Raw genomic sequence first — 14,816 nt, 5'->3', positions numbered from 1 at the left:
AGAGCAGCAAACATCGTGAAAGTGGTTTTAGGAACTTTTCACAGGAAGGGGGGGGCACAATAAATAAACAAATACACATAAAATATTGGCAATTCTTCGAGATATATTTAGAAGAAATAGTAAAAACCTAAAGGTTTCGGAATGGCTCTGCTTACACGCTTGTCCGGAGCTTAGTTTTTTGGAAAGGTTTAAAATGTAATACCAAGAGTTAGGTCTAACGACATTTTGAAACTTTGCTAGAATTCTTCCATCGTTACAGTCTAAATTTTACTACGCGGTACTGCTTGAGGAAGGTGCCCCTCCATACAATCATAAATATTTCCATCGTACCTGCCGGCCAAAAAATTTTCATCCTCTATCACCTTTCTAGACCAAAAAAGATATCTTTTCCCCAATCACATGGTTTTATGCAGTGACGATGCTACTTTTAATGTTTACTGTGAAGCAAACTATTGATGAAGTGGAATTCCTGTTTCTCAATTTAGGATGATCTAAGACTTTTTGAACATTTGTAATTTGAATACTAGGACAAGCGAGGAAAAAAAAACTAATTTATCTTTCACTGGGATGGTTCACATTTATTTGGTACAGTCAACAAAACAATTTAATCGCACAATAACTTCGCTTACTAAACAATAACAAATACATCACAAAATGGCTGAAAACAGAAAGTAACTATTCAAAAAAACCTCACCTGAGCAGGCAGAAAACAGTTGATAAAGCCTAACTCACAAAAAAGCTGCATTTAGCAGGGTAAAATAATTTGTTTTTTGTGCTAAAGGAGGTGAGAATGTAACGATCTTTTTCTCTAAAAATTTCCTATTTCGAGTATTGCTCTTAGAACTGTTTTCGTTTTCCCCTCTTTCTTAAAAGGAAAGGTCGGTTCATCTGGATGTGAGCACAACCTTTCTTATCCCCAAAATCTAAGAAATTATTCCCATTGTATTATCTTTTTTACAGTATATTAAATAAAAGAATTTGCTTCATGAATTAATAATTGAGTGATGTCGTCCAGACCAAAATGATGGAATCTTTAAGTGAAGCATATTTTTGAGGAGATTTTTTTGGGGGGAGGGAAGAATTTAAAAGATTGAAAAAACAGTTGAATTACTTCAAAATACATAAAAGATTGGCGACAAATCGTGAAAATATTGAATTTTTTTAGTAAGGGTAAGGCCCTAGGCCTCCTTATATAGAAAGCTCTTGACATTCATAAAAGATTTTGAGAATATGCGGTCTTTATTTTTTCGGTCAAAACAAACAAAAAGGGTAATTGCTGATGCATTTTCTCCAATTCTTGCAAAACAGAGAACAAAACATCTAGAACAGTTCGATTTGCACATAACTCTAAGAAAAAAAAATTTGGGACAATCAGTGGTTAACGCCGGAAACGATGGAATCTTTTGTCGGAAGCGACTATGTTCAAATGGCAACAAAGATAATATAATATTTTTAATAACGGTAGCTCAAATACCGTTTTTACGAGTATTGACAAAACGTTAAGAACAGGGTTTAACATCTTTTGCAAATTTAGCAGAGAAAACCAGTTATTCAATCAATTATTTTTTTACTTTTAATAACACTCTGACGCTTGGTGTTATATCGTTACCTCTAAGTCGCTAACAGTAAACTGAAAGTCGAAAATTTCTTATTGTACTTCGAAGCTTGGTATCCTTGAAGAGTTTCAGTATATATTAAGTTCCATTAATTTTTAATATTAGTCTTTTCATTAAAATTACCGAAGAATCATGTCCCTTGAATTGATTCTATTTTGATAGGCATTACATTTTTTATTTAAACAAAAATTACTTTGTGCAATTTTTAGGAAAGTAAGATAAAAGACCAATACTTACAACAAGCAAAATATCACTAATTAAAACTAGACTATTCAGCGTATACTTGGTTAAGGTACTCTTGGCCAATGATAATGCGTGCAGACCATGCCAAGACTTATAAGACTAGCCTGCACTAGTATTCCATAGTCCATACAACATATTTGCAAACAATAGTGGCTCACCTAATGGCTGGATAGTAACACTACTACATTTATTCTTTTCCAAAAAAGGAGGCAATTATTCAAAATTGACTAAAGGAATGGTTATTCAACGTTGCTCTCATAACAAAAAAGAAAAAAAGGAATCAACGAGAAAATTACTTAGGAGGTATGTGAAACCATCCCTGTCTCTATTGGAAATACAAATGGTTTTAGCCAATGGAATTAAAGAATGGAAGTCTAACCCCTTTTTGACTCCCCCAAATGTACAAGTGGAAACAGCAGGAACAGAAAGTTGATTTTGAAATTACATATACACGCATTTTGGTGATATTTGGGCAATTATTTTAATCATTAATATGACGCAAGGTTTTCAATTTTGTAACTTGAATGTTTTCTCAGCAATGATTGTAAGCACCCATAGGCACTGTATGAGTTTTTTGATAAGAAAACTAGTTAGAAAAAATTTAGTTAGAAAACTAAGTAGCTCTTGAAAATAATTCCCGCCAAGAAAAAAATAGTTCTGCCCAGGCGCTTTTACCCGAGTTAAACTATAATCATATTGGTCATTACAATTAAGATCACGTGTGAAATCATACTAAAATGTATTATGTTCATAATTTAATGACTTGGACAAAGTTCAAGTTTTAATTGTAATTTGTATGATGACCATTCGGAGTGAAGATTTAAAGCACTTTTTTATTAAGAAGATGAAAGCTTGGAACACCAGTTTTCCTACTTCGACGATAAAACTGACAAAGATCAATCCGATTTCTTCACTTTTAGCAACACATGTGACTATGGTAGGGCTTGGGCATCAAAATATCCACGAAATTCAGCCAATTAAAAATTGGTTGCTTTACTTTCTATCGTGTCCGTAAAATACCCAGTAAAGCAGGGCTTAGGGAAATACGTTATTAAACGTTTCCGAAAGGCATTTTGAGAAAAAACGAAAATTAATCAACCCATGAAAACCCAAGAAAAGTGTTTTTTCAACAAAAAACGCAAAAGAAGATTTTTGCTGGCTGATTCTTTCTGTGTTTACTCGTCATACACCAAATAGAAACATTTTGCGGTATGTTAACACTTTGAAGCTATCTACGTAAACATAGATGGCATCGGTAATTAAGCCTATATCTTATTTTCCATTGCTTTTTTGGGCCTTTTGGGCGAAGCGCTATCACATTTGTTCACCAACTATTATGAATATGGATTGAATAATTAGTCGTTGCTTATTCAGGTAATTTTAATATATTAAGAAAATTAAAAATTTTTGTTCATTACGACAACGTTCCGCCGAAATCAGCTTGCTGCAGTAATATTGAAATTATCTTCGTAGTATTGAACTGTGTCCACTTACAAGGCTGACTTAGCAAATTATTTTGCAAAATACACTGTGTATGCTACAAAAACAAGAACTGCTTCAAAAGTGGGCTACGTAATAGTTTTCAGTATGTACCACCGCAATGACGAAAATTGCATATTTCCCTCCTTCCTCTTTCCCCTTCTTTGTGCTGAATTTCCGGCTATGCTTGCAATCTTTTGTATTTTAAAGAAATAGTGTAAACATTAAATTACGAACAAGAGGAATGGGAGCGTGGAGTAAGGGTTTGAACCTGGCGGTACATCCACGACCTTGTTGTTTTTTCTGTTTGTTTTTTTTTGCTAAATAAGCTGGAAAAAAAATAATTCTGATTAGTTGCTTGCTAAAGGATGAGCCGACTATGTTTGCAATAAAGACGCTGCATTTTAAGGTATTGCACAATGTAACGACTAATTGGCTCTAGAGATAAAATCACACTTGAGTTTTTTATAAAGCAGTAAAAAGCACTAAAATAATCTACAACTTTAAATAGATTGCTTTGCACTAAGTACTGGAAATACATGATTTCAAACTCTAAAGACCAGGGTTGCCATTTAAGCAGTAACTCTATTAAAAGGCCATTTCAGAAACTTCTCTACAAATTGAAAAGTTTTATGCAATTTTTCCCTTTTTAAATGCAATGTAAACCAGGTTTGTCATTTGGGGGAAGGGGCGTCATAATAAATTATTTTCATTCTCTCTGGATTTTAAATCCTCCCCCAAGATTTTAGAAACTAACCTTTTTGATATTTTATAAACAAACAAGATTAATTAATAAACAACAAGATTCCTTCTCCCTTGAGGTTAAAAAAAGAATTTATATGTTTATTTAAAATAAGTCAAAACTCTTTTCCCCACCCTCTCTCCTTCTATATTTTCATGAATTGGCGTCCTCAGTTTATATCAGTTGGAAATTAACCATTGGGCATTATAAAATAAGTAAATAGATGTATGAACGGCACACTTAAACTGTGGAAAGAAGAGTCTCATTGAGAGGCATAAACACCAATTGCGCGCTTTTTTCCTGCCTTGAGACACTTATAAATGTGGCAACCCTGAATTTGACTATATTCTACAACAAAATAAGTGACAACAATATTTAAAAGATTGTCTTGAAATTTAAATGTTTTGTTGGTTTTACCACCAGAAACATCGTTTTCTTATCTCAGATGGGGGTAAAAAATCTAAGTCAAACATCAAGATTAAAAAATAATTTTAATTATGTACGCCAGATATATTTAACAAGTAAGAACAGTCAATTTTATATATTGCCTAGTAACCGCCAGCATTTTGTTCTTGGAACTAGTACAAGGTCAGCCATTATTATTAAATCAACAGCCTTATTTCAAACTTGCCATACAAATAACCAAAGAAATTGAACAAAAAATAAGAAAGCAAAATACTTAACTACACAGTACAAAGTGCAGAACAATCAAATATATTCTAATCATCACCAATTTCTTCAGCGTAAACCTGGATTTTAATATGACAGTGTCTAGGATCTGGAAAAACAGTGTAATGCCATTGTTCAAAATAAAAATTTCGCATTCTCAAATAGCAAATTCTTTCCAATAAGTGTTTTTGATGCTTAATACCCCTAGAAAAATGTAAAGAAACCAAAGAAAGGTTGACAAAATCATTGTTTTTACCCCACATTAAACTTACCGACCATAAGAAAAAAATGACTGTGACAAAGGCTATTGTTTGCTACTTTTTTCACATATAAATTTATTACCCTTTGCTGAATGTTGTAAAATTTAACACTGTCAGAGTAAAATTCATTTACACATTGAATTTCGAGTCTTGTGATCTACTCCATGATAAAACATGGTGCAATAATAACAAAATATACTTGTGCTTATCACGAAGCCAAACAAAGATCTGAAATGAAGTTTCGAAAATGAGCGAACTTGTATATATTTCAAGCACAAAGTTGAGCAACTAGCAAATGGCTTTGGGATAACAAAATTGTTTTCAGTTTTTCATGTCCTTTGATGATGATGTCGAGCTTAATGGAATAGGAAAAAGAGACTAATGTTTGGAACACGAAGAAGTACCATTTACACCAGCTAAGGTTTGTCCACTGTGTATATCATTGTGATTTTGTCTCTGTGTAGTCTTTTTATTTTTCATTCTTCTATTTTGGAACCATATTTTAACTTGTCTTTCAGTGAGATTCAAATTTCGTGCTAGTTCCCATCGTTTCTGCTTTGAAACGTAGGCGTTAAATAAAAACTCTTTTTCTAATTCAAGAGTCTGGAACTTGGAATATGGCTTCCTCTTCTTTCGAACTGTCACCTGACCGGTCCACTCTAACGGATTTGCACCAACTGCACCTACAAACAAAGAAAGTGTACCAAAGGGAAAACACATAAAAGGTACATTTATGCAGTTGCAAATTTTGAACGACCCAGTTTTGAACGGATATTCCAGACCCTGATTAAATGCACATCATAGGGCTGTAAACCGCGTTAGACCAAAGCCCTTCAAGACTGCTATTATTTTTTTTCAAAGGCCAAGTTCTATTGATTTTTCTCTTCCTCTCTCTCTCCGAGTTTTTTGGTGTATTAAATAAAAAAAACCTAGTTTTTTCAACTGAAAGTAAGGAGCGACATTAAAACTTAAAACGAACAGAAATTACTCTGTATATGAAATGGGTTTTCCCCTCCGCAATCCCTCGCTCTTTACGCTAAAGTTTTTAATTGTTTTAAAAATTAGAATTGGGGCAAAGAGTCAAACTTTAGCGTAAAGAGCGAGGGATTGCGGAGGGGAAAACCCATTTCATATACAGAGTAATTTCTGTTCGCTTTAAGTTTCAATATCGCTCCTTACTTTCAGTTAAAAAAACTAGGTTTTTTTTTATTTAATTTCTGAACGTTTTTGAATTAATGCATGTTTGATTTTGGCTCTCCGCACATAAATTATTAAAATGAAGTTTGCATACTTATTCTCTTGTTGGCTAAATGGCTTTCTCTTAATTTTAATCAGACGATTTTGAGAAATAAGAAGTGGGGAAGGAGATGTAGTTGCCCTCCAATTTTTTGGTTACTTAAAAAGGCAACTAGAACTTTTAACTTTTAACGAACGTTTTTATTAGTAAAAAATATACGTAACTCAAGAATTGACTTACGTAAAAAACTTTTATATTCTTATATTTGTATTATGTATATGAGGGGGTTTGTCCCCTTGTTAATACCTCGCTCTTTATACTAAATCTTAAGTTTTGTCCAAATTCTTTAAGAATGATTCCTGAATCGGAAAGGCCGTAGAATAAGTAGTTGAAATTACTAAAAATACTTTAGCATAAAGAGCGATGTGTTTATCTCCTCCTAAATACCTCGCTCTTTATGCTAAAGTATTTTTAGAACCCCTCATATGCTTAATAATCTCTGTTCGTTTTGAGTTTTAATGCTACTCCTTATTTTCAATTGAAAAACTTTTTCATGTTTATTTTTTCATTGTTTTTTTTATATCAATGCTAGAAAATCCTCCGCCATTTTCCTTGAGTTTCTCTTCCCCCATGACATATTCCTCCAAGGAAAGATACTCCCACATAGCCCCCTCCCCTCAACACAACCTCCCCAAACCAAAAGAATCCCCCTGAAAACGTCTGTACACTTCCCAATAACCATTACTGTATGTAAACACTGGTCAAAGTTTATAACTTGCAGCCCCTCCCCCAGGGACTATGGGGGAGTAAGTCATCCCCAAAGACATAGTTACTATGGTTTTCGACTATGAGGAACAAAATGGCCATCTCAAAATTTTGATCTGTAGACTTAGGGTAAAAAAATGAGCGTGGGAGGGGGCCTAGGTGCCCTCCAATTTTTTTGGTCACTTAAAAAGGGCACTAGAACTTTTCATTTCCATTAGAATGAGCCCTCTTGTTTCATTCTAGGACCACTTGGTCCTATGTCAAAAGGACTATGTCAAAGTCATTCTATGACTTTTAGGGGTGTTTCTCCCTATTTTCCAAAATAAGGTAAATTTTCTCAGGCTCGTAACTTTTGATGACAGAGATTAAATTTGATGAAACTTATATATTTAAAACAGCATGAAAATCCGATTGTTTAGATGTACCTTTAGCATCAAAATTCCGATTTTTAGAGTTTCGTTTACAATTGAGCCGGGTCGCTCCTTACTACGGTTCGTTACCACGAACTGTTTGATTAAATCACAACTTGATAATTGAGATGTGTCCTCTGCTTATAATTTTCTTTTTATTAATAATTAAAATAGTGTCACGCTTATAGTAAATTGTCTTGCTAACTTCTTTTTTTTCTTTTTTACTATAGTCACACTCTCTTAAGTAACCATCTCTCCAAATAACTGTGGCATATTTCTGGTAAAGTAACTCCCTCTATTAGATCGGTTTTATGTGAGCCGTAGTGATTCTGGCACGGATTTTCCCTGGAGGGAGAGGAAGGTCTTATCACTCAATCATGCTACAATCTTCGGGCATCTCGTTTTGCCTGAGTAATAGTATGTCTCTTCAATATTTTTTCCAGAGAAAATATCATTAAATGTTTTTTTAATCATAATTTTATTTTTATACTTTTATTGTTTTTAATACATCTTGCTTTTTAGTAGATTCTGAAAGATTGCCTGATTTTGCTTCAAACATCATTTTATCGTATTCTTGCTAGGGGTGTCAATTGTTAAGAGGAAGGAATAGGGGGATATAAAAGCCCCCAAGGTTTTGAAAAAGTTCATGTAATTATCAATAGTATTTACAATAATCTAACATAGTTTTGGAAGTTCCTTTTGATTTTTTATTAATTTAATTTTTGTCTTATAACAACCAACATTAACATTAAAAAGAAAAAACGGCAAAAATTATCCTGTGTATAAGGGGTAATTTAACTGCTTAAATGTTAACATTTAAGGTGCAAAAAAACATAGTTATTTGGTTATCGTAAGTATTTATTCTGCCAATGCCTTCCGAAATCTTTGAACGAAAATGTTACTGTTTATATCAAATTAATTTTTAAAAAAATCTAATAAGGAGGTTTTCCAACGAAAACTAAAGAGCTACGTTAAGCCAAAGATCAGTAGAGATAAAGTGAAATAATTTTCAAGAGTAGAAATACCACAAAATCCCGTCAATAAATAAATGAATCCCTAAACGAACAGAAATTACAAAATATAACCGAGACAAACTCAAAACGAGCAGAAACTGAGAGGAATAGGGCTAACACCCCACGTGCCAACGAAACACCAGAACATCATTTACACTTTACTGAAAATATTCCTTGTTTCAAGCTTTGTTTTTATTTGTCATAATATATAAAAAAGAAAAACATTGTAATTTGTGTTCGTTTTGGTTTCATTTATTCATTGATAGAGACTTATGGTACTTTTACCGTTGACCAATCATTTGACTTTATCTTTTCTCATCTTTGGTTTAATGTTGCTCTTTGGTTTAATGCAGCTCTTTATTTTTCTTTGGAAATATTATTTCTTGGATTTTTTTTTAATTTATTTCTTTTTCTTTTTAATCAAATAGTCTTTTTCATTGGTTAAGAAAAGAATATTTCAAATCCCTTCGGTTTTTCATACACTTCGCGGCAACGAAAAGTAACCAAGGAACGACGTGGCTCAATAGTAATCAAAGCTCTTAAAAAGGGGAATTTCGATATTAATAGACACACAAAAAATTCACTTTTTATGTTGATACTAAGTATATAACATTCATTAAGTTTATTATTGCCCATCAAAAACTACGAGCCTGACAAAATTCACCTGGCTTCTGCAAATGGGAGAGAACACTCCCAAAAGTGAGAAATCTTAATGACAAACACGCCGTTAGATTCGGCGTGTTATAGAGACCTACTTTAAGGGTTCCAAGCTCCTATCTGAAAAAACGTGGAATTTTGTATTTTTACCTAGGAAAAATTACGGATATGTGTTTTTTTCAAGGATGAATGTATCGAGCCATTGGTCCTAGAATCTCGAAAGAGGGCTCGCTCTACCAGAAACTAAAAGTTCTAGTGCGCTTTTCAATTGAAAAAATAAATTAGATGGCCACTAATCCCCAATTCTTAGCCCCTTTTTTACCAAAGTTATTCAGTCAAAATTTTGGGATATCCATTTTGTCCAGCATATTTGAAACGTCCAATAACTATGCCTTTTTGAAATAATACGTTACGCAATGGCCCCTGGAAAACGGCTGCAAGTTTAAAATCTGTCCATTGCTTACGTGTAATATTGCGTTATCTGGAGGGCTTTTCCATGGAAGGGGAATGATATCAACGGGATTTTATTTTTTAGGGGGGTTAGTAGTGGTGGGTCAACAGGGGTAGGAGGAGCAATCCCTCGGGTCATTTGAACTTCATTAATATAAGCCGGGAGGAATATAATTTGCGTGACCGGTTCACACCACATTTGCATATTGACATCGGTACATAGATAATTCCATCGTTATAGCCTCAATGTGTCCAACAGACACTTAATTTATTCCCTACCTATAGCGTCAATAGATCCGACAAGTACAAAATTTGCCTCTACTCAAACAGGAACATAGTTTACATATTTAAACAGGCCAAAAATTTGCATACTCAAGTTGTACAATTTAAGAGTACGGTCGCAAAGAAGTTGAAATACACGTTCTATTGCCACTATTTTTTTGTATAAAAAAGCCTTGAGAATGGAAGATTATTGGTAGTATTGAACTTAATATAAAATGAGTAAATGAGTTCAAGATATACCTTTATATGTTAGTACTATCGAATTATTATTTCACATTTACTAGGGGGAGAATGGGCCATCATAGTTTTTCTCTTATCAAAATGTATCTATAAACTCTTTTAGTTACTGAAATTCATATCCTAAAAGATTTATCTACCTAACCGATTATTTCTTCTTTAAGGAAGATATATTATTTACACAAAAATCTAATTTTACATAGCACAAAATATATAAAACCACCTTCACAGTCGATTGTTGAATAAATAATCTTAAATTAAGCTTTCTTCAAAGTTAGCTCTGCGCGCTGTTACCTCTTATCAAAATGAGCCATCAGGGGTTAAAATATCGAGTGTCAATCTGACAGCTAACAACGTTTGTTAACGCTCATGTACGTTTATTAACTTTGATTTTGCTCATGTTATCTTAAAGTGAAATACTTTTTAAAATTGTTTTGTATGTCTCTTAAAGAGATTAAAATCTCTTTGAAATCGGCCCGTCCTTTGCATAAGTTTTTAGAGCTCCTATGACTGTGCACCTCCCTAATTTTATAACAGGGACCATGACAGCACCCAGGAGTGCCCTCTCCCTTTGCCACTCCCTCCCTCTCCCTCCCATATTTTTTTATTCTTTTTTTGGGCAGATTTTTTAGAACGCCAAAAAATTTTCAACTTTTATTCCATGTCTTAAATGATATTGTATATACATATAACAAAAAAATTCACCTGATTAAGGCTTTTTTGACATACTATACACTTTTATGCCTTCTCCATTGCATATATTCTTTAGTTTCTAGTTACTGAATTCTTAGATTATAGGATATACATCATCTTTATTTTAACTTAGTTTTCATGTCTTTATTCTAGGAGACCTTTGAGAAAGAAACACCAACGCAACCACCATTGAAGAGATATAGAATAATTGGTGTGGTGTTGAGATACCATGAGCAATGAATGCTCTTCAAATGATGAATTTATGCTATGCATCAGACGAGGAATTAGAGGGAGCTAAACCCACAAAACAGGAAACACAAGAAGTGAGTTTATTTAATTTATCTTTGGTATGCTTTACATATTTGAAAATTTTTCTTATTCATTTACATTTAATTCTTCTGTTTTTAATAAATTATTACATATTTTTAATGGTTTTCACTTAAAATAGCCTTGAAAATCTCATGTCAAAAAGTGGGATAAGGAATGGTCACGCTCCTTTTTCACTCTTATAGATACAACAATAAAATTTACATCCCATTCCAAATAAAGCGGTTTATCAAAATGCAAAATTCATCAAATACCAACAGTTAATATTACTGTATAATAGATATATATTGTTTGGAAGTCAAATGATTTGGTCCAAAAAGACCATTGCAATAGGGTCTCTCCCATGTCTAGTTGGATATGTGTATTCACCTCCCACGCCGAGGTTAATACAAATGGTAAACCCCACACCTAAATTGGTACAAGAGGTCGCCTTCATACCTACGATGGTACAAGACTTCGCCTTTATACCAATATTAATACAAGTGATCACTCTTATACCTAAGTTGATAGAAGAGACTCACACCATGCCTACACTGATACATAAGGTCACCTCCCACGCCTATGTAATTACAAGTGGTAACCTCTTTACTAAGTTGGTAGAAGAGGTCACCAGCAAGGGTGTCTTAAGACATCTAACCTTCGAGACAAAAATAAAGAAGCCTTATAGGTGTGTGTGTCTAATATTTGTATTTATTATGTGTGTGTCTTCAATGATAAGAAAACACAGCTTCCTTTTTTTCAGCTTTATAAAACCGTACTAATTTCAAAAGAAAATAACTTCGATTATCATTATTCTAGGTGGTTAACCTAGATGTATTGTCACCAGCTTGGGGTACATATAACCTCTTTGACGGTAGAGAAATACTTAAATTGACAAAACCAGTACGATTTAAAAGATAATCATCATTTTGACTTACTCTCAGATAACGACGAACTAGAATAAACTATTGAATGACTACTTTGAAGAGGTGAGTGTTGATAATGTGTTAATGATGACCGCCATATCAACTTGCCCTCTGATAACAACGACCCCCATTCGATTGATAAATTTGCAAAAGAATACTTTGGAGAGGTGAATGTGCCCCCCAATATTTCAATGAGCATTACTCCAGCTCAAACAAGGGCTATTCATAAAGAGTGACGATGGGCGGATTGACCCCGCCGTTCTTGAAGCACTCGAGAAAATGATTAATGACCTGGAGGATTTCATTCCGTGCTCCACCTCTTTTACACACACTGATGGTGAAGCAGGACAAACTGGTAGTGGTATTGTGATAGAAGAAAATCCCGCGACGCCCCCTGTTTTGCAAATCTTTTTGACTGATTTCACTCTGCTGACTTCACACGCTGATCTTAAAGTAGTACAGTAGTAGTAGTAGTAGTGTGGTAGAGGAAAATGCTGCAAAACTGACTGTATTGCCAGACTTTTATCTGTCAAAATCTGCTTCTGGTAATTTATATGTTAATAGGACAACTTTCGGGGATCCATTTAATACACTTATTGTGGTGGGGGTATTATCACAGATCCAATAAATATAGCACACTCCTATGTGGGAAAGATTTGAACCCTTCTTGAACGAAAGATTTGAGAATGGGGTGGGAGGGATAGCTTAAATAGCTCCATAGCACAAAAACTGTTTTTGTAACGATAAATCGGATGATGTGTATTTGTACTATGTTCAAACTGAAATGCTAGCATTTCACCCACACGTACAGAATTTTAATGGTGTATTTTTAGATTGGGTTGAAAGTATTGTGACAAAACTAGATAACTATAATGAGAGGGAGAGTGGGTCAGTGGTATTATATATCAAAAATCTAGACGTAAATGTGCGCAAATTAAAAAAAAATATTTTAAGAGCGAGTAAGAGGACTAAACTCTTACAATATAATTCAGATTTAGAGGTTTGTAGTAAATATACAACAAATTTGTTTCAAGGCAGGGATTCAGTGTTTCAAATTAGTATTCCTTATAGAATCCCGAAAATCCCTGAAAAAAGATGCTAATAAGACACATTAGGATTAATTGGTAGTCTATGGGGGTGGTGAAAAGTTTCCTAAGTAGATTTTGATTGTTTAAATGGTCAACATCCAGTAACGCTAAAAGGGATACATATTTTCTAGCAGAATAATGAAATTTAAAGATTTGTGTTACTGTTCTACAATATGATATAGAATCTGAGGAGCGTGAGTGCACTGATAAGATGGGGATAATATATCAAGTGAGGGTTCCGTCCATTAAATCAGTGATGCAATGGATATGGCTTCTGTACACGTCTTCTATAGCACCTGATTAAATTGGACATTTTAATCCAATAATAATTGTTAATTTGGCTCTTGGTGAGGGGAAATCAAATCAACGGAGTGCTAATGCTTATTGTCTAATGTGTCTTTCTAGATTTCATACTGACTTAAAGCCAAAGCATCATATGATATAGTGTAATTGCCATGAGCACCTATCTGTGGATATTTTATTTTAAGTAAAAATATTTCTTGTAGTAGTGCAATTAGAAATTTTCAAAAAAAAATCACTTTAGAATTAGCTTACAATGTGTGTAGACACCAATGGCCGAGGGAGGGGGAAAACCAAGTGTATGGTGGAGACAATAATTCACTCCTGTTAGAAGTTAAAACTGACATTTTATTTTAAAAAATTGGAAAACGGTAAGCACATTAGCTCTCGAATGGACTTTACCAATTAGAACGAGTCCATTTATCCGGAGCTTCTTAAGTATCAGGCTCCAAATAATTTATTATATCTAAATTCCGAGACGGGAGCGACCTGATATCCAATGGTGTGCTTAAAGGTCCAAAGGTGACTGTATTCAAACTCACAATGAGAACATCTTAAAGTCTGCAAGGGGGTGCCTAAATACTAAGTGAAAGATAATTTTGATATTAGTGTTATAAAAACTCTGTGGAAAGTTGTTTAGTTCCAAGAGTGAAAGTTCTTTAAGAACGTTTTGTTCTTTAAAACGTAAAAGCTACACAGATACAGCTGAGAAAATCTCGTGTCACCCATGTCGGATAAAGTCTGTATGTGTGAGAGTGGTGTGAAGGTACTACCCCTTGGGCACTATCTCACTTCCGATTGAGCTTTATGCGTGAACAACATCTCCGTCTCATACAGACAACATCTCCGTCTCACATCAACACATGGGTGTTGAGAGTGTTGAAGATCCTGGTTGCGGGGAGGGTGGTTCAAGCCTTCGGTCAGCCAACGCAAGCGGCTGTCGAGCCCTCTGGGAGGGGACTCTTTTCTAAGTGTTTCTTAATCCGTGATATTTTTGTAAAGTGTTGATTAAAATGTTGTGTATTTAATGTAAAATAAAAGAAAATGTGTATTCTATTAAGTTTTTGTTCTTGCACATTCTATTAGTAGCGTTGATAGGTAAATTATTATTTATTCATTAGCAAACTACATTTTACAGTTAGTTGTATTCCAGTTGTTGAAGACGTTGAAAATAACAAAAATATGTATTACTTTGAAACACAATTCAGATCGTTTCTTTATGGTCCATCAATGTCGGGCAAAATGAACAAAACGACATTTTTAACTTTTATAATTCAAAATCATAATCAGACAATTTTGAAAACCCAATAATCTATTATTGCTAAAGTGTTTGTCAAAAGTCTTATGATAAAATAAACGCTATTCAACCACACAAAGAATTCATACAGGGACTTGACGTGTTCGACATTATTGAACCAAACTCTTAGTTAATTATTGATGAGT

General features: G+C 33.8%; 1 protein-coding gene across 1 annotated transcript in view; it reads right to left on the bottom strand.

Annotated features, from left to right (window-relative positions):
- Positions 1-498: 498 nt before the first annotated feature.
- LOC136035453 (homeobox protein php-3-like) overlaps positions 499-14,816 on the bottom strand; it is a 43,985-nt gene continuing 29,667 nt past the window's right edge. The window contains exon 2 of the mRNA XM_065717270.1: positions 499-5,692. Coding sequence (XP_065573342.1) covers positions 5,388-5,692 — 305 coding nt within the window. The 3' untranslated portion in view covers positions 499-5,387. The remainder of the gene's footprint in view (positions 5,693-14,816) is intronic.

The sequence above is a fragment of the Artemia franciscana genome, chromosome 14 (genome assembly GCF_032884065.1).
Source record: "Artemia franciscana chromosome 14, ASM3288406v1, whole genome shotgun sequence".
Lineage (NCBI taxonomy): Eukaryota > Metazoa > Arthropoda > Branchiopoda > Anostraca > Artemiidae > Artemia > Artemia franciscana.
Note: the sequence above shows the minus strand (reverse complement) of the source record. Positions and strands in the feature narration are given on the sequence as shown.